Source organism: Sceloporus occidentalis, unplaced genomic scaffold, assembly GCF_023333645.1.
Source record: "Sceloporus occidentalis isolate IW3139 unplaced genomic scaffold, rSceOcc1.0.p SCAF_15, whole genome shotgun sequence".
In the NCBI taxonomy this organism is placed as follows: Eukaryota; Metazoa; Chordata; class Lepidosauria; order Squamata; family Phrynosomatidae; genus Sceloporus; species Sceloporus occidentalis.
In genome coordinates this window covers 10,973,945-11,001,202 of record NW_028316995.1, presented here as the reverse complement: position 1 = coordinate 11,001,202, position 27,258 = coordinate 10,973,945, and the positions used below count along the sequence as shown (strand labels likewise).

Genomic DNA, 27,258 nt, shown 5'->3' with positions numbered 1-27,258 from the left:
ACTTATATTATCACCCAATTATATATTTCTGTTAAGTTATGTTTATAGCCTCGCCTTTACCATGGGGTCATGTAACATTGCGGTAAGTGACCCAGCCACGTTGCCACCTCTGAGACTGGGCTGGTCCAAGTTGTACCCCTGCAATTGCCCCATGCCCCTAGGCCAGCCTTTCCATGATTATTGCATTGAATCGAGTCCAATATGTTAGATACACTGAGCTATAGATACATCTTCTACCTCTAATAATTTGTCTTAAAATTACAAGTGCATCAAAACAGCTGTCTGAAGATATGTTGCCTACTTTTCCCCTGTTGCAGTCTTCTGCTTAATAATTATACTAGCAGCGAAGGCAAATTTAGGAAGGATGTGGAGGGAAATGACTTGGTATGTAGATATAATGTAAATATAATGCTAATTAACCTAGAATAATTCAGATTATTACTCAGACTTGAGAGTGTGATAAATAAACATTTATTATTTGCATTTTCAGATGCTGAGACACTAAATATGTGTTCCCTCCGCCCCTTCGTTCTGTCAGCTCCCAGCACAAATAAAAGTAAAAAATAGATCCATGTGCAAAGCAATCAAATTTATGAAAAACAGCCTTTCCTAATAGAATGAACTATACTGTCTTTACAAATACAGATCTTAACAGAAGAGCATTGCCTATTCTCTGTAACTCTAAAGGTTAAAACTTTAGGTCAACTATATGCGCTCATATTTGTTTTAACTGATTTTTCTGGTCTGGTCTGGCCAGGTCTAGACAGTGCCCCATTGCCCCTAATGCCTCCCATGTACCGTTATTCTGACTTATGTGCCAGTATTGTGTGGTGTGACTTTCAGGTTTTTGAACCTCGAAGGGCAGAAACAATCCAGAAACACCATACCTCTCAAGTGTCCTTTTTTGTGGGACTGTCCAAATGTTTGGACAATGTCACACTGAGCTTGCAACCTTTGCATTGAGGCTCAGGGGCTGGAGGCCCACTGATACCTCTTGCAGCTCCCACGTGGCCACCACACAAGGCTCTGGAGTTGAGCACTATGGTGGAAAGGCAGCCATTCCTCCATCCCTAGCCACTCCTGCTTTATTCCCATCAGCTAGCCAGAGCATTTCTGGACACCAATTAAGAAGGTGGTGAGGGCACCTAAAGCTTTCCACCAACTCCACAAAAATCACCAAACTTTACTTAATTTTACCGTCCATTTTATCACCCAACCAAATAGGATTAGTCACATCCATCAACCCTGTCATAGGTATATACAAAGCACTTACTCCAGAAATTTATTTTTTTCAGCACCAACTTGCACTTTTCAAGAAATTTATACACACATCCCACTACTTTAATTTTTACGTATACAGTAATCTCTTCCCATACCAGTTGAAATAAGAGTTCGTCAGGGATGTCCCCTGCCTCTACCAATTATTTTACATTGCACTAGATCTATTTCTGTACCTTTTAGAAAACAACTCCAGAAATCATTATAGGAAATCAATCACTCAAAGTCATAGCTTTTGCGGATGATATTCTGCTCTATGTGGCAAACCTCCCCATCATTGATGATGTTGGCAAAATAAGTGGTTTCAAAATAAATTATGATAAATCAACTGCCCTTCTTTGAATAAACATACACAGTCCTTAAATATGCCGCAGACATCACTTACTTGGGCAACATCTTTTTCACAATACCTACGTTTCAATAATCCAAAATGTCAGAAGAAATACAATATTAATATGGAACTAATCATAGCTGAAAATCATTGCTGAACTGAAAGCTTGCCAATCACTGACTCTGACCTACATGGGAAGGGCTGCCATTTTTAAAATGCTTTTCCTGCTTACTATACATGCTACAGGTCTTACTTATTTTATTTAAAAATAAACTACTCAACTCAGCTTTTCCAACCTTTATCTAGAAGAACATAAGCCCGCCAAACTACAACAAGCAACAAAACAAGGGTTACATCTACCAAATTTCAGGGGAAACAACGTGGTAGCATTATAAAGGCAGGTCCTAGATTGTATTTTAAATACATGCACATACACCTCATCACCCCTTAACCCCTTCGTGACAATTGCCGGTCCGGGCACGTCACTGAAAATCGTGACGATTATGACAATTGACGTGCCAGGACCGGCACGTCTTTAAACGGGTGAAAAAATCGATCCGTGATCGATTTTTTCACTCAAACGGTGTTGCTCTAATGCCTCGACATCGAGGCATTGAGCAACACCAAAAAAAACATTCCCGCCCCCCCCCCGATCGCTCCTAGGAGCAAAAAAAAAACATGTTTGAAAGACTGCACGTCTTTCAAACATGGCGGCGCCCGCCGCCGAAAAACGGGTTTAGGAAGCGATCGCGAGTCGCTTCCTTTGCTTAGCTGGTGTTGCTAAGATGCCTCAGTATCGAGGCATCTTTGCAACACCTGTTTAGCAAAGGAAGCGACTCGCGATCGCTTCCTAAATGCTCAACTTACCTTCCCGGTGCCGGTGTCTTCGAAACACACGCGGTGTTTCAAGATGGCGGCGCCCATCAAGCCGGGGGGCGGAGCCTGCTGACATCATCGGGGGGGTGTTGCTGGATGTCATGGACATCCAGTGAATAACACCCCTAGTGGTCAGATCACTCATAAGAGTGATCATGATTTGATAAATCAAAGGCAATGTTTTCTAAACATTGCCTTTGATCAGTATTGGATCTGCCCCCCTCCTTCACTTGCTTCTAGTGAGGGAGAGAGACAGATCGGTGTGTTCTGGTATTTCAGGTATTCCCTAATAAAAATATATATATATTGATCCAAAGGCTCTTATAAGAGCCACCCATATAATATTAACCCCTTCATTGCCATTGATCACTGCATAAACAGTGATCTTGCATAGTGGCAATTGTTTTTGGGTTTGTTTTTTTTTACATGTTTTTTTACTTTTTTTAGTTTTTTTTACTTTTTTTAGGTTTTTTTTTTATTTTTTATTATAGCCATTAACCCTTTCCTTCCCCACTATTTTTGCTGCAATTCTTACCATGCAGCGGTATACGGCTGAGGAGGCGTATACCTTTTTGGCCACAGATTCTGAGGCCACTGATACAGCGTCAGATTTTGACGTTGGTCAGTTCACAGATACATCTAGTGATGTATCTGTGGCTGTTAGGACGCCTACCACACGTAGTCGTGGCAGTGCACCAGAGGCATGGGTAGCGCCTAATAGGTACAAGCCAGCTATCCCTCCTTTTTCTGGAATTCCTGGCATCAATATTGATGTTACAGGATTCACTCCACTGCAATTTGTGCAGGTTTTTTTGGGAGACGATGTCTTGGGAGACATTGTCACACAAACAAACATTTATGCCCAGCAGCACCGTGCTGCTAGCCCTAATTCTTTTTGGGCAAAACAGCCATGGACTCCCATTGACGTGCCAGAATTTCTTAAATTCTGGGCACTCACAATGTTAATGGGCATTATAAAAAAGCCCTCCATCCGCTCCTACTGGAGCACCAGCCCCATCTTTAGTACCCCCATTTTTGCCCAAACTATAACTAGGCAAAGGTATGAAATGATTCTTCGTTTCATGCATTTTAGCGACAACAGCCTGTGCCCCCCTAAGGAGGACCCCCAGTTTGATAGGCTGTACAAAATCCGCCCCCTGATTACCCATCTCGCTGCCAGGTTTCCAGAGGTTTATACACCTGGAAAAAATATCTGCGTGGATGAATCCCTAATGAAATATAAAGGAAGGTTGGGATTCAAGCAGTATATTCCTTCCAAGCGCTCCAGGTATGGAGTGAAGGTGTATAAGCTCTGCGAGAGCGAGACAGGATATACTCATGCCTTCCGGGTATACGAGGGTAAGGATAGCTACCTTGACCCTCCAGGTTGCCCAGATCATCTGGGCACCAGTGCCAAGATTGTTTGGGACCTAATATTCCCCCTTATGAACAAAGGCTACCACTTGTATGTAGATAACTTCTATACAAGCGTCCCTTTGTTCAAGCTGCTGTATTGTTTCGATACGGTAGCTTGCGGTTCTATAAAAAAGAACCGCTTGGGTTTCCCACAACGCCTGGTACGAACCCGGCTAGGAAAGGGGGAGACCTCAGCTCTACGCCAAGAGGAGCTTTTGGCATTGAAGTTCAAGGACAGAAAAGAGGTGTGCATGCTGAGCACCATCCACGATGAGAGAACCGTGGAGGTTTCTGTCCGTGGCAGAGCTGGGGTCACTACAAAGCCAGTGTGCATCAGGGCCTATAACAAGCACATGGGTGGAGTTGATCTGTCAGATCAACTCCTACAGCCCTACCTCATTATGAGGAAGACAAAGGCCTGGTACAAGAAGGTTGCAATTTATCTTTTTTGCAGTTTCAGCTCGAAGTAATTTCAGGTATCTTGTACCGTGATGCACCTGGTCCCCAAGTAGTGATGGGAACCAACAGAATTGGGGCTACCCATTTTATTTTTAAAATCCCCCCTACAGCAAAGAAGCAGAATCCCCAAAAGAGATGCAGGGTATGCTACAGCAGGGGGCAAAGAAAGGACACCACATTTTACTGTCCAGATTGCCCTGGAAAACCTGCACTCTGTGTCGGTGACTGCTTCAAGCTGTATCACACAGTTTCCCATTTTTAATTTTTTTTTTGTTCCTGCTCCATTTTTGTATTTTTTTTTAATTTTTTGTTACATTTACTGTTTTTTAGCTTTTATTTGCTCCACCATTTTTAAGCGTTTTTATTTGCACTGTCAAGTGACCCCTGTGTCCATTCCGTGGCATGAGGGACCACTTAAGGTGCTAGATCAAATCCCTTCTTGGAGATAGGCCAGGCTTTCTTGTAACCTGTCCCTACTGATAGTTGGGTACAAGCATTTTTCTTTACCCAGATGTAAAATTCCTACTGAATTTGAATTGCTCATGTTCCAAATGTGGCCCTTTTGCCCCCAAACAATCTGACAAACCCATGCATGTGGGGTATCAATGTACTCAGGAGATGTTGCTGGACACATATCTGGGTGTTGTGTGACAGCAACATATACCAGGAGCTGTAATTTCACACCTGAAGTACAAAGTATGTGAAAAAAACACCAAAAACAATTACTATCCCAAACTTTGACAAGGGTTGGTGGTAGGATTAGTGCATGGAAAGGGTTAAACTATCAGCATCTAAAATACCCTGGGGTGTCTAGTTTTCAAAAATATATGGTTTGGTGGGGTAAATTTAATTTGCTGGCTTCAAAGATGCCCCAAATACCACATAGAGACAGAATTACCAGATTCAGAGAAAAATGGTTTTGAATTAGCAAAACGCTACTTGTACTTATTGCCCCATAACGTGTAGAAGAAAGCAAAAAAACATAAAAACATTGGGTATTTCTAAACTCGGGACAAATAGTAGAATCTATTTAGCAGGTTTTTTCAGTAGTTTTTTATGATGAATAAAAGATTTTTCAAATAAAAGTGAGAAAATGTGGTTTTTTTTCAATTTTTCGTCATATTTTATTATTTTTATTATAGGAAATTACATCATATGAAAAAAATTTTGGTGTCTGAAGAAAGCCCTTCTTGTCCTGAAAAAAACAATATATAACTTGTGTGGGTTTAGTAAATGGGTTAAGAGAAAATTACAGCTAAACACAAACACCGCAGAAACGATAAAACAGCCATTGTCACGAAGGGTACAAAAAGTAAAATCAGCCTTTGTCACGAAGGGGTTAATCAGGCTTTGATCCCTCCTTTAATTATTGTTACATCTTTGCATACACAATTGTTGTATCCATGCAATTAATTCTAAATAAAAATATTTGTTAAAAAAAGTTGCCTTACAAGACCCCACTATATTACCACCTCTGTGAGTGGGCTGCCCAAGAAAACTTTTTGGAGCTGGGGGGCAATCACCTGCTGCCTCCCGGGCCAGCCCGTGACAACGCTCAACATTTCAAGTGATCAAAGAAGGACACCTTTGGTTTAGATGGGGTGGTTGGGAGCAACGCTTTATCAAAACCTTCTACTTCATCAGCTATTTTATTATAACTAAATATTTTGTATTGAATTTATAAGCACACAAAAAAGGAAGTTGACACCACATAGTAGTTGTTTTTAATACCACATTTGCTATGAATCTTCATATTTTACAATATTGTGTGTTATTGCTATTTCTAAATGATTATGCTTATTTGGGCTTCTGATTTAAAAAAAAACTTTAATGTTTTAATATAGCAATATTAATACAGCGATTCAGACAATCACAATTTTTTCTTCCTTGTTTTCTTTTCTTATTATACTTAGTACGCTTAGTTTCCAACCAGTTAAACCTGTGCTATGCAACAGGAAGAAACTTTTATTCCAACTCTTACTTTTCGACTAGTCAAAAAACAGTTTTTTCCTCATAGTCCAAATGGTAATGTTTATCAACAAAGCCACAGTAAGGCGCATAGAAACCGCATGTGGGGGAGAGTATAACTGCATGTAGGGACAGGGCCAGCAACAGACAACACCTACTGGGTCAAAACAGGGGCGGTGAGCAGGGAGAAAGTGGGCAGGGTGTCAGAATGTGGGTGGGTCAAACCAGGGGAGTTCCCAGATATGATTACATTTAGGGCCGGCCCAAGACATAGTGCCGCCTGGGGCGAAGTTTGAAATGCCGCCCCCTCCCCTGCCAACAGCACTGCTTATTATCTACCCTTCCTCTCCCTACATTTTCATTATCTACCCTTTCTCTCCCTACCTTCTCATTATCTACCCTACCCCCCCCCCTTGTACTTAACTTACCTTCCAGCAGTCCTGCGGCGAGTCTCCCTGCTCTGCCGCGGTGCGCGCTGCTTCACTGCTGAGCGCTGGAAATGACGTCATATTACGGCGCTCAGCATTACAAGCTTATTTTTAATGAAAATGCATGAATCTACAGAATACACATTGTTCCTTGGTGAAGCTGTCTGGGACATTAAACTGTTCCTTTAAATAAAATGATTATTAAATAAAGTTATTAGACAATTATTATTACTGTCTTTTGTTGTGACTTTTTGCCATTATTCTTGGAGTGTCTTTGTTTACCACTTAGCAAAAATGTTAAAAGTTAATAAAAGATGGAATATCACATTGGAAGCTCAGGTTAGTGCAATCAGTCTCTCAGATTCATTTAAACTTTTCATGTTTTCAGAATCACTGCTTACATACACATTCAAGTGGGACTCATTTTAAAAGTAAAACATAGTATGCCAGTTTACTCATATATAATCTTCGCATTTTCAGTTTCTAGTAGGTGCTTGCTGGTAGAAAATACTTGATCTGCGATGTGCAGTGCCTGGCACTAGTGGAAAAAATGTCATGAAAATAAATACATTTAGAATACACAAGTCACACAATGTTTGATAAATGTTATATATATATTTCATGGGTACATAAAACAGGATTGGTTTTAGAGCATCACGATATATGCAACATAGGGATAATGACGTCACTAATTACTGGGGTGTGAGATGATAATTGAAGTAGGGTTTGGCTATATGACATAAGAAAATGCCTGAGACTATGATTCTCATTGTGTTTGAAAATTACTCATCAGCTCGGCTGAACAGGTACTGTCACAACGACAACAACAAAAAACCCGTAGTGATGTACTTTCATTTAGAAGTCACATAAGTAAACACAATCAAATATACGGAATAAATGTAAGTTAACATAATATGATGTTATGGTGTCCACATCAGATGCTGAACGTGTGACATACCCTCCCGTGCTACATTGCCTGTTGTATCTGTATGTAATGTGTAAGAGTATCTTTAATACGTACATGTTATATCCCCATATTTAAATTATACAGAGCTGCGACATATGTTGGCTCTTAATAAATACAGACTAATAACGTCCAGTGATATGAACTAGTAGCTTTCTGCAGCAGAACATGTTCATAGAAGTGCTCTGAATGAAAACCTTCTGGAAGTAGAGTTACCAAATGCTGTTACGGTGCCGTGGTCACTTCTTTTGCCTAGCTGTGTTCCACATTCTTCCTAAATACTTCATTATTAACCCTAAGGTAATGAGGAAAAACAGTAGCTATTTTGACAGGAAAGATTTGCATGTACGTATTTCATACACAATTTACATACGTAGACCGGGATGGGCTGGGTTCTGGTATTGTCTCGTTGTTTGTAGATGGTATCAAAACGTAATTCAAATTCATGAACATACTTCTTCAAAAAAGACAATTAACTCAGTCTATATATCCAAAAATAATACAAATAGTAGCACCCTCTGCATTTGCCATTATCATGGATTTAAAACTCACTCTCATAGTTTTTTATATACAATATCCAACCGATTCCACTTTCTGTATTTAGAAAACTAAAATCAATTTGTATTGAACTACAATATTTACTGGGGTTCTCAATATTTAATCGATGTGCGATAAGATGCTAACTAAGCTAATAATAATATAGATTGTAAGCTTGCAAGCAGGGCCTTCTTTACCTAATATATCAGTTTGCCATTTCTAGTTTTGGAAATATGTATTGTAACAAGTGCCGAGTAATTTGCTGGTAATATAAAAAAGATGATAATAATAATAATAATAATGTTATTAATTGTGGTGAATTATTAAACCCAGAATGGGTTAACATTGTAGGAGCCATCAAATTCTAATCTTCTATGAATTCTTGGACACACAGCTCAGTTATAACTGTAATTTTTTGTTTGTCGGTGAAACTGAACTCATTGGTTTGTGTTGTGACATTTTAGATGTTACAGCACAATTAAGGCCGGCACGTAAAAAAAAAAAAAATTCTTTACAAAAATGTTTAGATGCTTTTTTGCTTTTTTTCTGTATCATTATTTGTGTTGTTACTTTGAGGTTAAGTTAGTACACTTGCACCAATGACAAAATAAGCATTTTTGCAAATATCACACATTGTACACCGCTGCGGAATATTATGGTGCTATATAAATCAATAAATGATAAATATTATTTCTGTTTTTATTTTTTTTGTGGCTGGTCTAAAAAGTGTATGTAATTTTAAATCTTTTTTTCTATGTTGGCAGAATAAAAGATATCAACTTTGACTAAAGACTCAATTGCTCATAAGCTAATATCACTATACATTAATTTTGTTTTGTGACATAAAAAGTATATTTTTCAGATAATATATATATATATATATATATAATTATCTTAACATGTGCAATATTTTATGCTGTATAAATACAAATGGTAGGCAGAAAAAAATACTTAATGCTATGAATGTTTTTTTTTGTATTTTAAGTATTTTTGCACTTTATATTTAATAATAATGTAATAATCACTTAAATATTCTATTAACTGTATGCAGAGGATTTATGAGCCCTCGGTTAATTTTGTGAATATAATTTTAAACTATTAGATATAAAATTATGGAAGAACTAACACATTTTTATGCTTTAAGTATAAAATATAATTTATGAGTTGTTTGGTGGTTTCAAAAACAGAAGGCAATAGAGAATTTCCTCTCTGGCATATTACTTTAATAGGGTACTTTCTGTGGAATTTAAAATTCTTTAGCCAATGTAACCTCATATGAGACAGGTTTCTTCAAAACAGACACATTAGATTTTATTTTTTTTGGGTGTTTAAAAAAAGAGATAAAATCAAAGCTAGTTAAATCCCTTCCATTTGTCGGCAAGCTTTGCCTCTCAGCAAAAAGCAGAGAATCATTTTTTATAACCGTTGAACAAGGAGTGGTGAAATTGTCCTAACTTCTGGAATACTCCTCTACTTTGACTATTTTATTGTTCGAAGATGACATGAAGAAGCAAAACTTGTTTTTTTTATGTTTAATCGCCAAACCTTGTATTATTTGTTTTCTTTACAAGAGATAAGACTACACACAGTTTTTGCTCAGATAAAAGAGCTTGTATGTAAGGGGAAAAAAACGGTTCAAACAAGCACAGTTTACAAGCCACATTACACTACAATAACCACAACCTTGTTAAGATTTAAGACGCAGCTTTTCTATCTATGACTACGTGAGATAGTGCCGTTTATTTGCCACAGAAACACTCCCATTTGACTCCAGGCGTACACCAGTTCTGTTTACTTTTTCTCTACTGTTTTGGCAGGTTTGGGCAAAAGGGTCTTTCTGGTGTAACTTTGCTGCCACCATGTGGAGTACAGATCTATATTGTTATGTGTCCAAAATCACATGAAACCAAGGGTTCATTGCCTTTGCCATCATAGAAATAAAGAATTTGACCCATTTGGCCCATCCCGCCTGCCTATTAGTCCTGCTGTAGAGACCTTGATCAGTCCTTGGTCTCATCTTACATTCAGGAGAGCTGTTGTCCTATCCCATGCATGTTTAAATTCCCTTACTGTATTAAAATTCATTTACTGTAAAAAAAAAATAAAAAAATTACAAAAAAAGTGAAAACTGTTTAAAAGAAGAGTTCTATAAATTATCAAATAATATATTATTTTAATTATATATTATTAATACAATATTATCAATATTATTATAATATTGATATATTAATATAACAACTTTTTTGCCATTTGAAGAATTCCTACATTAATCATATATAAAATATTACTTTCTTGGATATATAAAGAAAACTCTGTAACTAGCACTGGAAACTAACAATATACTGAGTATTATGGTAGATGGGAAAAAACACACCATCATAATATAGAGAATACTATTCTTTTTCGTTATGTAAGTATGTATTTATGTATAATATGTATGTATTCTTTTGAAATGACACAATTAGACACTACTGGTTAAAATATGGTAATAGAAACATAGAGGCATAGAATTTGATGCCAGAAAACAACCATTTGGCCCATCTAGTCTGCGTGTTTTTATACCACTTTAAAGACTCAATCTTTGGTCTTGTCTTAGATCCAGATAGCCATGTGTCTAGATGCATGCGTGTTTAAATTCCCTCAGTGTATTAGCTTGTGTCACTTCTGTTGGGAGGCTGTTCCACTTGTCTACCACCATTTCAGCAAAGAAAAATTCCTTACGTTACATCTTAATAGTGTGTGTAGAACAGATAATAGGTGGAGGAGGAAGAAGATGTGAATGCAATCACTAATCTACATATGACTAATTCTAACTTACACGTACACACTGTCGGGTAGGGATGAGACACAAAATAAAGTGGCAGAAAGCCATATAATAATAGCCAGTGGGCCTTGTTTATTATTATTATAACAGCAGATCCAAGATATTAAGATGTCAGCCAAATAATTAAACTGAAGCGCTCTTGCATTCATAATGTTCTCTCCAAGTGTTGAACTTTTAGTGACCTTTACTGAGTCCTTGTCATTACACTGGTTGCTATCTGTATGAATTTTGTGAAAAACATATCAATTTTGGTATTGTATTGGAGATGAAAGTATGAAAAAGTGTGGCGCTAGACATGGCTGCCAGCAATAAGCTCAGCTTGACACTACAATAGACTTTGCTGTGTTTATACCATATTCACTTCATTATATCCACATTATGACTTGTCATCAAAAGTAGCCAACATTCCATAAGACGACTGATGTGTGTTAACGTGTCATCGACGTTAAATTTACTTTCATTGCATTGGCAGATTCCGTATTGCGGGTACAAGAGGAGAACAGTCAAAATGAACAGTAACTCCAAAATTCACAATAAGATTAACACATGTAAAGACATAGTGGTACAGAAGGAGAAAATGGCTCTGCTCTTATAAGCTTAAAATCTAGTCCAGGACTAACAACTTCCGTTTAGCTCGTAAAACAAGACATGAGTTATGTTCGATCATGACAAATGAGCGGTCACTTTTTTATCATATAATAGTTGTGAGTTAAAATGGTTTCATATTTTCTCCCTGCCTCCACTATGCAATACATTTATTATTACATACATCATCAGTATCTACTATAGGAATCAACTAGGCCTCAAACTCCTTTAAAACCATATTCTTTGAAGGCGACTTATAAATGGGTCGCAGGGATTAAAAGGGTGGGAAAACTGACAAAACATTAATGATGCCAACAAATATATGGTTGCGTAACAAAATTCTCTGGAATGCAACAGTCACACTAAAGACTAGATCAGTGAATGGAAAGGTCAACCATCACACCTTAAAAAGCGATGGATCTATAGTATAAATGTTTTGTTGGATTTTTCGTTAAAAAAACCATCACATCTGCAACAAAGGTCTCTCTTAGTTTGACCTGGAGTCTCAACACAACCACCTAAATGCAAGCATCAGCAAACATTCAAAGATCATTAAAATGTTGTGCGAGATTATGTGTTGAGATATAGATATAAGGGCAAGGGTGGAAGGAAACAATAATAATTCTCCACTGTATAGTAATTATTAATATTTTACTTAGCTGTAAGAGCTAACAAAATAGATATAACTGTAAGGAGCGCTTGAATAAGAAGACAATGCCACAAACTGTATGCTAGCCTGAAGGGAGAGATTGACAGATTACAAAACAATAAAAATGGAAAAACAAACTAATGTTCTCGTCCAATAAAAACAGCTGCTAGTGAGATAGCAGCCAGTGACAGAACCATTTCGCCCGCCAACATCCGAGCACTTATTATTTTTGTCCTCCAAATGAATACCTAGTAAAAATATCCGTTAGTGCAATAAAAAAGAGCCTTTTCTTTATGCTTATGTAACGTGTTTTATTTGGCATGCGTTTTTACAATCTCAAAATATTTAACCATTTAACAAGGGTTCTATTAGCTATATCGCAAGTTAAATAGTGAAGATTTTTTCGTGAGGACTTGTATATATTGGTAAGGAGTCCATAGCACTGAATGAAGTCATCGGAGCATTTAAACAGTTAATAATAATAATATTATTATTATCTTAGGCAATCAAGCACCACTGTTCAGCTGGCTGGTTAAAACGGAGATCACTGATCTACCCAGCCAACCTACTAACACTATGGAGGACTGTGCCAAATCAGCTCTAGTTGACTTCTATCTGGCACCACATGGCCTTAAAAAGCGAGGGGCCAGGATATATCATATCCCGGTGATCAACAGTAAGGAAATCAGATCAAAGAAGGTGAATGGTGGGGCTGGCCTCGGTTAGGACTAGGGCTGTATTGAATATGCCACTAATAAGTAGTGCACCACAAAACAACTTGGACTGACAGAAACAAAAGGCGATTAAGGCTCTGCTCAAACGAGCTTACAATCTAGAAGATTTTAACTATGTAGAAGCAAAATGCTGAATACTGTAATAGCCTTTGAAGGCTTAATAGAAAAAATACTTTGTCAGTCTCCCAGAAATCAGAAATGACCCTGAATATCTGGGGATTCTTTACAGGGAGAATAAAAATATATTATATATTTGAAAAGGATATTGTATATTATTGTGTACAAATGGAGAGTTTATGTTCCTTTAATATTTTGTATACCAGTATACTGTGAATATTATTTCGTTCTAAGGAGCAACGGTATATAGTATTCTATTGGCATCACACAAAGCGTCCCTACTTGCTTGTAATAAAAAAATATAACAAATTGTCATTAACCAAAATCGACATTACAGATATTTGCACCTATGATTAAATAACATATTTTATTTATCTTTAAATCAGGGCGGCGTTGTCAGTTCATATTGTATAGTTTGTAGAATTAAGCTGAAAATCTATTGAACATATTTCTAATTATAGTAAGACAGCGGGGGGGGGGGTTACTTAGCAGGGGTATTCATTTTATTGCATGTCCAATATACCTTTCTAAGCAGGAATTCCTGTGTATAGCTGAATTCTACGTTTCCCCGGGGAGAGAGAACATGCAGCAGTATGCAGCTATACTGATTAAAGAGCGGAGCAAAGTAATACATTATCCTGAGCTGGAATCATAACTCCAAACCCTAAAGAGTCCTCCTCTTACAATACATAAAACAAAATACACCGCGATTTTTCTAACTTCAAAGAAAACAGACAAAAACGCATTGCTAAATATACATTTTTTCTATAACATTTATATATTAATAAAATATGGATCCATAATAAACCTTTCAAGGTGTTTGTTATGTAATATTTTTATATAAAAATCGTTTGGTGAATATATTGGTAATTGTGAAAAAAAAGCAAATGTTTGGAATCAAACCCAATGCAGATCATTTACAATCATTGTCAGATCTGCAGTTAAAAGGACATAACGCTTGCCGCAAAAGGAACAAAAATACATAAGTTGTGATGATTTTTGTGTCCATTACTTTTTTGTTATAAACTTGTCATACATTTTTGTACTTTATGTTACCATCATGATTCTGAGCTCATGTGTTGCTATTCTTTAGAAGATTATGTTGGAAGCACTATATGGATTTAAACTACAGTAAATTCAATTATTTTTATTTATTTTTTTTTAAAAAGGACTAAATTTTATATTTTTTTCTAAATGACTAATTTAATTACAGAGATACCTAGAAGGATGTAAGAAATAATCCCTGGCAGCATCACCAAAGAAGAATCCATATTAAAGTATTTAATGAGTATGTCAATATGCATTCTATAAAAAGGCGAAAATAAATAAATAAAGGTTACCTACCTTCGAGAGAAGCTGCATCTCCCCACCTCCTCTGTGATTTGATGACCCTGCAGAATCCCCATGCATTTGTATGAGGGACGCCATGTAAATTTACAAGGACCTCTTTATATTTAAAGTGCATATGATGGCTGAAGTGTCCCTTTATGTCGTGGTGAGCTAGAGTTTTCATATTGTGTGTACCTGTCCAGCTCGTATATTTTATTATAGCGCTTATTTAGCAAAGTATGTTTTCAAACCTTTACCTGGGTTCTAAAAAAATAATAATAATAATAATAATATAACATCAGATATGGCTTCTCAGTTTGGTAGCTCTCCCTTACTTAATAATATTCTCAATTTAATGGGAAGCTTTATCAATGTTAGGAATCAGTCTATATCAACATATATAAAAAGAAGTATTAGTAGCCACACAAGGATAGTAATCAAAAGCAACCAAACTGATATTTTTTATATATAAACATTTAATATGTTTAGTTTTTCCCTGAGCAAAACACAGATAAGAATCTATTGATACTGGAAGACCAGTTCTTATAGTGGATCAAAGACTTGAAATCTCATCATCCCTGACTTTAAACAGTTAAATAATTCATTAGCAGAACAATTGCCGCCATTCTAGTGCGGGAGATATTAAATCCCTGGGTTGAGCGCTAATGGCTAAACACATACGAAGCTGCACACGACTTGCTGTTTTTGAAGATTAACCTGTCAGTGCTTGGCTTGGCTTTCTTGTTTGATGTGCTTTTAGCTGCTAAACTTCATGTGTGCTCTTTGTAAAACACCAGATTAAATCAATCGTTCTTGGGATTCGGGACTTCCTTTCAGTGGAGTGGATTTCAATTAACAGGAGAAGAACTTCCTAAAGCTTTAATATGAAGGCAAACAGCCACGTATCGAACGAAATAAAGTGATTGAAACCATCATATTTTCAAAAAAATAAAGAAAAAATAAAGTTTATAAATGAAGTGAAGCAGTTTAATACTTTTTACCATTCCATACTCATTTGGGTTGTCCACTTAAAGGGACACTTCAGCGATCATATGCACTTTAATGCACACAATAGATGTGGGCCCTTTAAATAATAATTTTCCCATTACAAGTGCATAGAAATATTCAGTAGAATCATCCTCATATGCATTTGTCTCCTTCCCTGTCCCCCTGTAAACATATGCATTGCTTGTTCATTTTGAGATTTTAAAAAATATATTATTTATTTTATTATAGAGTTATTTATATGCGCCTCATATTGGTTTGAAAAATCTATTTTTTTTTCAAATATTTTCCTAGCACACACATACCCATATGTTTTATACTGAGCTGATGGGCAGCTATAATTTTCCATTCTCTAATTATTTAATGAGTTAGTGAGTAATTGACAGTAATAACACTTTCACAGTAAACACTATAAAGAATTATTATAATTGTGGGGAAACAATAAAGGATTTACGGAGACTGAAGATGAAACAAAAGGATATACAAAACTAATTAGTGCTTTCAGTAAAAGTACAGACGCAAAATCATAATTTAAATTCATTGTAGAATAAGTTTCAGCTATGCGGAGTAACTTCACATAAATATAATGTATTAACAACTTTTGAGTTTAACTCATAGTCAGCTCTGGATCTGTGGGTTGATGCTAGACTGCAATAAAATAATTCCTTTTGTAATAGGTGTTCTTCTCAAGAAAGTGGCAGAGTGCCAGCTATAGCTTTGCTGGCAAACAGAGCCAAATGGTTGAAATATACATGTGGCACAATTACTGCACCAGAACATACTGGCAGTCTTGTTATTGTATAAAAAGACCAGGGTGTAACTGATGCCTAAAAACGTAGCTTCAGCTTAGTCATGGGTTATAGTTTTCAATAAACTCCACCCTGGGGGCAATGTGTTCAGGATGGCCACTAGCCAGGACAACACCTCCAACTCCTACATGGCCGCTGCTTAGAGCTGGGATAAGGCTTTAAGGATTCTGCGATGGTGGGTATCGCTGGGCACTTCCTCCATAGCATCTAGCTTTAAGGTACTTTTACACAACAGAAGCTTACAATCTAAGAGAGTAATGAAATGTTGGAGTATTAGCTCTCTTGTATTAGTAATTGGGGCTAAGTGGTTTCAGCAGGCAAAACAGAATGTTTAAATAAAATGAAAAGAGGGGTGCAGCCACCTTGGCAAATATTAGCAGTCTTGTGCTTATATGGATGTTGGAGAATTTGACAGCCCATCTTGTCTGGACATTTTTGCTCTTGCTCTAAAGACTCAAACCTTAATCAGTTCTTGATCTTGTCTTAGATTCAAGAGAGCCATATGCCTACCCTATGCATGTTTAACTTCACGTATTGTGTTAACCCAGATCACTTCTTCTGGGGCATTTCACAAACAATGGCTCAACATTAATCTAGGGAACTTGTTTCACGTAAAAAAACTGCTATTAAATGATCATAATGCCTGGTTACATTTCTGGTTTCTTTGTGAACACTGTTCTTGCCCTGGAACTTAACAGGTTAAGCGACAGCCATTATAAAGAAGGCAATTTAAAAATTGAACAAGAAAGCGTTCTGAAAGAACGGGTAACTGCAGTATCGCCGAGAGCCCCTTTCATGAGATTTACACAATATGGTTATCCACAGATGTGCATTGAGAACTTGCCTGAAGAGACTTGCAAATTGCGATCATTAGTTAATTTAATACATATTTTATAGTATATAATTATTCTAGGGATAATAATGCGTATACACTTTCCTCGTAATGTACCCCGCAAGCACAAAGCACATTGTTTACTAATGACTTACTTTTATAAAAGAATTGTAGCTCTTGGATTGATTAATTGGTTGCGTGAATAGTTATTCCTGGTAAGCAGCTCTGTTAAAGTTACTCAGATTACAGCCCATACATACTAAGTGAAGTTGTTAAACACTGCAGTTCCCACAGTCAGTCCTTATGACCATCTAACAATGGGTTATCCTATCTTCTCTTTAACCAGTGATACTTCTTTAAATTAAATTCTTGCAGTCCTGGAGGGTTTATATTAACAAATATAACATAGGAGTAGAATAAAAAAAGAATAGTTTGTGATACATACTAAATCAGGTATTGTCGACTGTCAACTCTAATCAGCCCTTACATTTTTGATTCAAGGGTAGGCATTTGCCCCAGTAGCACACAGAGCACGTAGAGCTTTCGAAATGTCTGCAGTGGCAAATGCACATGAGAAGATCATTAAATCCTGAGTTTGGATCTCAAGACATTAGCCATTCAAAGACGAGACAGAAAACCGTTTTCAGGATACCCTTGCTGCCAAAAATAAAAATGAAATACAGTGGAGCCAAAAATGAAATTTTTGCTACATCTGTGACCATGGATTTTCTTTTCTGATTCCGTGTTGGATATACAAAGCATATTTGTTCATGTTTCACTTGAATAAATCTTACTCAATTGTCATGTTACGTAGTAGTAATGAGAAAGGCAACTCGAGTGTGTGAAAGAGGACAATGTACACAGGTCTTACACTGCCTTTGACAAACATAGAACACATTATTTATAATGCTTAAGCTAACCACAAGCTAGCTTGATACGCACTATTCCAATGGAGAACTATATGATTGGAATTTGTGGCAGCTTTCACTTGTTCGGGTACTCTGAATTAACTAATTTATTTGGAGTGGCCATATCCCTGTCTACAGTTATTCTCTTTAAGCCATAGGCTATAAAGAAAAGACATTATGATTTTCCAGGAGACCTCATAAGTGGCAGTGTAACGGGAAATATCGCGTGTTACACGATTCCCATGATTCTTTATATTTCATATTACATTAAAACCTCAAAATTGAGTCTTCACTCCATGAGCACATTGTTGTTTGGCTTTTTAAACCATAATAACAGATATCACCCAAATGGCCCTGTTTCACATACCCTTGAATGTTTGACCTTGTTACAGATATACAATGTGACCCACACAGGTTAAAATGGCAATTAAAGGTTAATGTCCCACTCGCGATTAGTGTCTGTGTATAAATAGTCAATGAGTTGGTTAGCTCTCACGTGGAAGCACTGAGCAGGCTAGATACTGAGCCATGGGGAGCAGAAAAGAAGACCTGCCTAATAAAGTAATGGAACTTTATAAAGATGGAAAAGGATATTAAAAGATATCCAAAATGCCAGTCAGCATTGTTTAATCACCATTTTTAATGAAATAAAATTCAGCCAAAATGAACAAAACTAAAAATATTATCCTGCGAGAAGATGAAATTAATGTAAATGTCTCTTCCCAAGCATCACTGGAAACACCCATAGAAACTATTCATATCACACAAACCTTTTGCAGCTACAGTGAGTTTATTTTGTGGCTGTGCCTTACTGGTGCTTGTTGATAAATGCTATTTCCATGAGACTAAATCAACTAATCTTGGCAAAGAATCAAGACAAAAAGCCTCAAACACTCACACACCTGTTCTGCTAATGGGTGTGTACACGTTGACAAGATTTACCACGCATCCGTTTGAAATCCAGGCCATAACACTTATTTCCAAAACAGAGTATATACTTAACTAGAAGATTCTTTGACCTTAAAAAAGGACAATGAAAACAAAGATATCATCTCAACTATAAATTTCCCAAAATGTATCCTGGGAGCATTTTGATTTCTTTAATTTGTTCTTGGGGCAATGAATGTCAACGGATAATTTGTTTTTATGAGAAATACATGTGGATACAAGAGTTTTAGAATCTGTCATCACCAGCCACTAAATCAATTCTGCTTGGTATGAAACAAAAAACATGAGTTATGCAAAATGTCTTCTTCCCAACGGGCATCTTACCGCTCATCCTTAATGAAGAGTTTGCCAAATTTTTTTTTTTAGCTCAATTTTACTTTATTTATACTGTATTTTTAGACTAGATAAAGCCATACATATGTATTATGTGCCACTAGGAGCAGTCATTTTAAACTTTAATTTTAAAGGATATTCTAACGATTATCTGGTTGGTTTGGAAAGGTGGAGATGGGGGCGCTTCAAAACAGGAAATTTGCTCTGCTGAGTTTGTGAGTTTCACTAAAGGATGTTATGCTCATACAATATCATCACAATAGTTATTAAATTTAAAAAAAAAACATTCCGTATATACTTTTTCAATCAGTATGAGGCTAATAAATATGCTGGTGTCTCAAATTCCCAGCAGTTTGCACCGACTATCCATGTGACAGATTCCATGAAACACGCTCCATGGTGCTTACCTTGAGTGTTCTGCGATAGATTTAAAAAGACCCACCTTACTTTGTGTTGTACCCCAATCTTTTCACTAAACAACTTTATAGAAAGCTCATTTTCAAGATGAGATATTGGTAACATTTATTATGCATTCTGGTAAAATCTGATAAGGGCTAAATAAAATGCGTACACAACCAACAGTATGTTAATGGAGCAATTTAATTTGTACACACAGAGTCCAGAGAGCCATAAATCTGTACATTAATGAAAGTAAACAAAAAAACGAAAAAAAAAAAAAAAAGGATTTTTGTCTAATAATTTTGCGTTGAAAGCCTATTTGCTCTTTGTCTTTGGTTTGCAGGCTTTTTTGGCTGAAAGCCCCTGCTCGGCCTCTGGGTCACACAGCGCATGTTTTATAAATCTTTGTGCAGCTCCTTTGTCCAGTCTGGCAGCTTTCTTGCGATCTGCAATTTCTTTGACTCTGTTCATGTAACTTCTTATTCTTTCCTAGAACACACAACATTTTTGTTCATATTATTCATAAAGTCCTACAATCCAAATGTCTATCGTCTAAAAAACATTTTAAAATGCAGTTACACACCTTATCAGGCGACAGTTCATTAAAAAAAAAAAAAAAATAAAGTACAAAAATATTTATCTAAAATTATAGTTCTAAGTAAAAAATGTCTGTGTAGTTAACATAGTGAACTAAATATGCAAAGGAAGATGAAATGTGCACTGCCCATTGATGCTCCAATAAGTATTTTCCATCACCGTTACCCACCATAACTTATATAATGGTATTTCTTGGTTACCCCTAACCTCAAATATAATTTTTAAATGTTGATTATTAAATCAACATGGTGAGTTACTGAGATCATATTATATGTAAGAATATCCCTCCACCGAATTTTAATTTTGTAACAGATGAATGAATCAGGTTATATAGGCACCCTTTTTTCTGCAGATTTCCGTTACATTTGCAATAATGAATTTTTTCAAAGAAATACCTTATAGAACTTCATTCAAAATATAATATTGAAAAATTCTGTCTTGCAGAGTTAAAATCCATGCACCAAAAATACATTAGAAAAATATAAATCTAGGTCAGTAAGTTTAAGATAAAGGGTGAATCACTTGGGAACTGACAAATAAATATGGAAGAGAAAGTAAAAAAAAATGTGATCAGTGGCAAAAGGAAGTAAAGAAAGTTTTGTTTTCAATGATAAATCTAAACATATAAAAGTACCCTCCAGTACTTATGTTAAATTGTACATACAGCATATAAACCTTAAATTCTTACTACATATGTGCATCAGCAAGTGTGACCACCTCTATAAAAGCCAAAGTTTTATCAGTCTGATGGTCTGGAGCATTCAGGCGTGTGTTAACACAATGCCAACGAGGAAAGATATCAGCAATGATCTTAGAGAAGCAATTGTTGCTGCCCATCAATCTGGGAAGGGTTATTACATTAATTGGAAATGGCTTTAAGTCCATGATTCTACAGTGAGAAAGATTATGCAAAAAGTAAAAAAATTAAAACATTCAAAACCTTCCCAGGAGTGGACGTCCCAGCAAATTACCCCAAGGTCAGAGAAATTACAAAAAAATTCAGATTCTACAGGCCCCAGTAAGCACGTTAAATGTTAAAGTCCATGACTGAACAAGTGTGATTTGTTTGGAAGGGTTGCCAAGAGAAAGCATCTTCTCTCTAAAAAGAACATCTGAACAAGCAATACTTCTAGAACTATGCCCTTTGTTAAAACAAGACCAAAGTGGAGATGTTTGGCCATAATGCACAGCGCCACATTTTGTGAAAACCAAACAGTACAAACACCTCATCCCAACTGTCAAGCACGATGGTGGAAGGGTGATGATTGGGGCTTGTTTTGCAGACAGAGGATCTGAGAGTCATTGAGTCTACCATGTACTCCTCTGTATACCAAAGTATTCTAGAGTTAAATTTGAGGCCACCTGCCCGACCACTAAAGCTTGGCCGGAATTGGGTCATCCAACAGGACATTGATCCCAAGATTACCAGCAAATCTACAACAGAATGGCTGAAAAAGAAAAGAATCATGGTGTTGCAATGGCCCGGTTAAAGTCCAGACCTCAACCAGATTTAAATGCTTAGGCGGGACCTTAAGAGAGCTGTGCATTAACAACGTTGTAAAGAAGAGTGGGCCAAAATTCCTCCGCAATGATGTAAGAGACTGATACAGAAGTTATACAGAAAACAATTACTTCAAGTTGTTGCTGCTAAAGGTGGTTCTACAACCTATTGAATCATAAGGTGTACTTCATTTCACACATGGATTCTGCATTTTTGCTTTATTTTTGTTTAATAAATCATGCCACGGTGTAATTTGTCGTGGTTCCGAGTTCGTATTTACCTATTTTTAGATAAATAGGCGATAGAATAGTGATGTTATTTTTTAACATCTCTGAAAGTATACTGTGCTTGTATCCACAAAAAATACTTTTGGAGAATTCCTACAGAGATTTCTGTTTTTCTCTTTGGCACTTGGACACAGAACATTTTAATATCGTCGTGGATGAAAACAGATGGATAAACAGCTATCACAATTAAAAAACACATTGTGAGAAGTGAACAAATTGTAAAAAAAGATGAAAGAAATATATCGTCTCATGAAATATACCAATTTTATATTTTGCTTGGCTCTGAATTTTTCATATAAAAATCTACATTTCCATGTTTCATATCCATTATTATTCCTGTGTGACAAGTCAAAATGGAACCAGTTCATTTTAATTTATAATATTTCATAGTTTTAAATCAATGATATGCTTTGATGTTCTCTGCTGGCAGGAATTGTGAAATATAGACCATATATATTCAATCTGTTCATTCAACTTAATGGAATACAAAGACAAACCTGAGAGATTTATTACAAGTTGTAAATATGTCACTTATACAGGATTACTGGACAGTACACAGGCGGTGGATGCCAAAAAAGCTTTTAGCTTTGTTACAGAACAAAATTCTTTACCGTTGAGAAAATGAATTAATAAAGGAATTGGATGTTGGTTGTAAGAGTGAATGGGTGCATGTGTGTGAAGGCTCGCTAGGAAGAAGGATACTTTGTACTTTGCTAGTAAATCAGTTAGCGTCATTAAGGGAGTAACACAGAAAATGGATACAGATCAGCATTTACACAAGGATCACCTTTATATAATATTGTTGCACCAAAAAAGGAAAGATCTTGGAGAACTAGCCTTATGAAGGCACTACCCGAATTGTTATTCAAAATCAAGTCCTTACCAGACCTGTCATTGCATTAGTTCCAAAGAAGGTTTTTGGGTTTTTTTTAAGCTTTTATCAGTGCCTGCTTATATGTCACATGTCAAAAAAAATCCCTAAAGGAAATAAAGGCAAAACTGATGATTATGACAATTAAATGAATTATTCCCGATTCATTTGGCATGTAACAGAACTAGGGATAACGTTTCTAATAATGCATTTAATTATAATAGTTTTATATATTCAGGTGGGACAGTGTCTTTCGTACATTGGTATCAGGCAAGGCTATTGGTTTCTGTGATGTCACAAAATTGTTGAATATATTCATATTGATTTTGGTCGTATCATTTTAACTCTATAATGTAAACAATAAATTAAGCAGATGACCATAGAATATGATTGCCCAAAACACCTCAAGGGCTGCTGCTCCTGGACCTTCTAGACCAGAACAGAAATGCCACCAAAGTTTGGTGTTTGCTTAACGTGTAATCAAATACAATATTCAGGTGTGGAGATAGGAAAAAAAAAAAAAAAAAATATTGCCCCCACCTCTTAAACTCAACACAATAAATGGGAGTTCATATAGTTCCAGGACCAACAGTTTCCAAAAACAGACAATGTTAGCAGGATCATGATCAGCTTTAAAAATGAAGGAGAGGCAATCTCATTACCCAACTGCTAGAATCATCTTTTTATATTGCCCAAAAATCAGCACTTTGCCACCCGTCTTATAGATGGCCAGCTCATCAGGTTGGAAGATTCCATACAAATGTGATTCTTCAGATTTACTGTAAAGGAATTATGCCAAGGTCTGTTGGCTCATGGCCTAACCTAAATCTCTATCTTTGTGCTAAACCTTACTGTTCTAATTATTTTATTTGTCATGGTTTTTCTTTGGAGATGATGGATAGTGGTGCTGGCTGTGATGTTCTCATTCCTGTAGTTTCAACAAGATATATAGTGCTTCAAAGAAAATCTAATGCTGCTGGTTACAGCTGTATAATTTACACACAGCTGCTAGAAGCGAGATTTATTCGGCTTCATTCTTAAAAGGGAGGGCGAGGGCAAAAAGATTTCACAGGACCATTTTTCTACTGCTTCAAGACCAGGAGTGGAATGAGGAACACAGATTTTATGGTTTTGTAATACCATCTGAAGGCTTTGCGTGTGTTTACTTCTAATCAAACATACAGCCGCAAGGGTGTCTACAGTAACACAGCCAGTATGTATGTTTTACTCATTTTCTTTTCGGTGCCTATTGGCAAATATGTGTTGGAAAGGGCCAAACATCACTCAGACATTTTATCCTCCTGAATACATCCCCCACGTGGCTAAACATATTAACAGAGGGAGGGCTTTTTTTTTTTTTATATAGTAATGTATATTTTATTATGGAAAAATAAAATGCGATAGATATCAGCACACTCATATCCATCTTCACCGAAATCAAAAGTTAAAATATATATATATATATTAAAATTATTTCTTATCTTTGATTTATACAGCTTATGCAGCACTTCTTACAGTATGGCAAAGCTAAAATTGACATATAGAGGGAGATTTTGATAAGAACAACATGATGCACTCTTAAAGCAGAACCTGATTTTATTTTGATGGGGAAAAGAAATTCCTGATGTTAAACTTCTTCATACCAGATCTTTAGTGCATGTTCACTTGTCCCCTTTTTGTAGGAAAAACACAAAAGCATGTGTCCTTTCTTTGGGTCAATTTCCACAGTATTTAGTAGCCCTGCTCTCAATATTATGTGTTAAGATTAAGAATTGTAATGCTTTACCAGCTCTTCTTTGACTGGATGCTCCTTAGGATTGACTCCTTGTGTGACCAAATATACTGTTGAATAAAAATAAAGATAAAAAAACATGCATTATTTGGCTTTATTCATTAATCGAGTGCAAACTGGCATATTTACTAGTCCCAATTCAACTACAGCAAACTCAGTGTTATAAGAGTTAAAACAGCAGTTATTAAATGGTTAAAATCTGCAAAGAAATAGGGCTTAAATGCCGTTTTATTTCTATGTGTGACTAAATTAATCCACTTACCCCAAAAAAGTGAATTTAATGTGTATGCTGAAACCAAATCTAATTTTGCTTGTTCCAAAGGATCCACCTGCAATAAAAAAGTGCAACATCAATTGTCAATTAACCAGCCAAAAACAAACTTGCAAACAGTACAGCCCTTCATGTCGCAGTATGCCTCTTTTCTACACAAACCTCTACACCCCACTCTGAAGTTAAATACCTAAAGACTGGGTGCATTTGCACGCAGGTACAAAACAAAATATAAGTAGATGTTTCCTGCAACTTTAGTTTTAAATCAAGCTTGTGATAACATTATTTTAGAGCTTCTTGATCCAAGGAGAAATCCGATTGCCTCTTGGAGTCAAGAAGGAATTTTTTCCCCTGATGGCAGAATTTGAAGTAGCTTAATTAGGGTTTTTTGCCTTCTTTTGGATCAAGAATAGGAGGGTTAGGTAGAAGGGTTGAACTTGATGGACTTAGGTCTTTTTTCAACCTTATGAACTTTGTAACTATGTAATTTAAAATTTCAGACATATGTATTTTATATAGGGCTGCAACAACTAATCGATAAAATCGATAATGAAATTCGTTGAATTGATTTTATTGAATATAAGATGAGGGTTTTTTCCCCAGAGCAAATGCTCTGAAAAATACCCCTCTTCTTATAATCTGACCTCAAACAGAGTATAACACTAAGATCCAGATCCTACGCAGCACTGCAGGGGACTTGGATCTCTCTCTTCGGCAGCTGGTGGGTGTCTGTGCGATATGACCTTCCAGTGCTCCACTATAGAAGCCCCAGTGGAAGTACTGGCGAGCAAGCAGCGGAGGTTGTCTGTGCGCACTGCGCAATGTTCGCCTGCTGCCAGGTCCCCTGCAGCACTGCGGGGGATCCTCCTCTCTGGCAGCTGGGTCCGCGTCTGTGCAATGTGTGCAGACAACCTCCGCTACTGCCGGCACTTCCGCTGGGGCCTCTATGATGGAGCACCAACGTCACATGACCATCCGGGGCTCAGTCATAGAAGCTCCAGCAGCAGAGGTTTGTGTACACGCATCACGCAGACGTTCACCGGCTGCCCCTACTAGACACCAAGGAATATGGAGCACCGGGGTAAGTCTGGGGGGGCATATCAGGGGTATATGAGGCATATCAGAGGGCACTATGACATATAGGGATATTTGGGGTGGGCAGAGGGGTATATCCCCCTCCCACATGATGTGTACGGTGATTTTTATAGGCTTTGTGCAGACTACATGTATGTACAACCACACTTTGGATACATTTACTAATGGGGTAACGGCTTTCAATGAAAAAGTGGTATGGTGTTACTTAAGGTGGCATGGCATATAAAAGAAAAAGAAATAGTATTTTCTTCTATTACGTCATGTTATACAAGGCATGGTTTGCCTAATGAATAACCAGCTAGACACTTAAAAGGCTAAAAGGTTTTGTAGAAGTCCTCCTAAAACACACACTAGACATATGTGTAGTCCCTAATGGAAAATCCAGCCCTACACAAGAGAATAGATGGGAGGAAGTAAGTTATTTCCTGAAGCCTTGGATTAAACTGGTATAACTGAGCCCATAGAAAAGTATAGCACTGAGATTAAGTTGTCCCTGGTCAGTAACGAAAGTGAACACAACTATGACAATGTCTTGTTGCTGCCCTACTACTGAATTAGGGCAAACAGAATTGCAGTGTTCTGTAAAACCATAAAATTATATGATGCTGCCAAAGACATTGTTCACCAAAGGCTTGAGTGGATGGGAAATATATGGAAACATGATCTCTGGTGTCTTCAAAGCTTATGCGACTCTACAAGCATGACAAATAAGGTTTATTGCAAGCTACCACTGACACTTCATTTGTGTAAGAATTACTAGTAGTGTATACCCTTTGAAGGAGCTCAGATCTTGAAACGGACATCATTCTGTTCAACATGTCATCTACTGAGCCAACAGAATCTTCAAAAGCTGAAAGGTACTCGTGGATTTCGGTGGGGTACTCTTCGGCAACCATTTCTTCATCAGCCATCTTGGTCTGAAACCATAAAAGAAAGGTATTCAGAAATGTATTTAAATAAGTTCCATGCATACAGCACCCACATCTTCTTTCCCCAAAAATGTTTGCAAAAATACAATGGGATGCAATAGAAAAGTCATTTAAAAATAACCAAAGTCAACTGACTGTAGTACGCGTTCCTTCCTACTTGCAGTCAATGTTATTTTGCAACACTTG

At 36.7% G+C, this 27,258-nt stretch overlaps 1 protein-coding gene and 1 non-coding gene across 2 annotated transcripts; one reads left to right on the top strand and one right to left on the bottom strand.

The window, feature by feature from the left end:
• Positions 1-4,725: 4,725 nt before the first annotated feature.
• On the top strand, positions 4,726-4,855 carry LOC149303237 (small nucleolar RNA SNORA35). The gene has a single exon (XR_016272051.1). It is a non-coding gene; the product is annotated as a small nucleolar RNA SNORA35 (small nucleolar RNA).
• A 15,189-nt stretch (positions 4,856-20,044) lies between these two features.
• On the bottom strand, positions 20,045-27,054 carry LOC149303236 (nuclear nucleic acid-binding protein C1D-like). Its single transcript, XM_089481391.1, has 4 exons — positions 26,914-27,054; positions 25,040-25,106; positions 24,772-24,827; positions 20,045-20,218 (listed from the first exon to the last, which is right to left on the bottom strand). Exons 1-4 carry the CDS (start codon positions 27,052-27,054, stop codon positions 20,045-20,047), a joined length of 438 nt encoding a protein of 145 aa, XP_089337517.1.
• Positions 27,055-27,258: the final 204 nt, after the last annotated feature.

Bases quoted from the DNA above. Each gene is read 5' to 3' on its own strand.
- LOC149303236 (XM_089481391.1), bottom strand. From the start codon at position 27,054: ATGGCTGATGAAGAAATGGTTGCCGAAGAGTACCCCACCGAAATCCAC. The intron at 24,828-25,039 runs GTAAGTGGATTA...TTTATTCAACAG, and splicing joins ATTAAATTCACTTTTTTGGG to TATATTTGGTCACACAAGGA. The intron at 20,219-24,771 runs GTAAAGCATTAC...TGTGTGTTCTAG, and splicing joins ATCCAGTCAAAGAAGAGCTG to GAAAGAATAAGAAGTTACAT.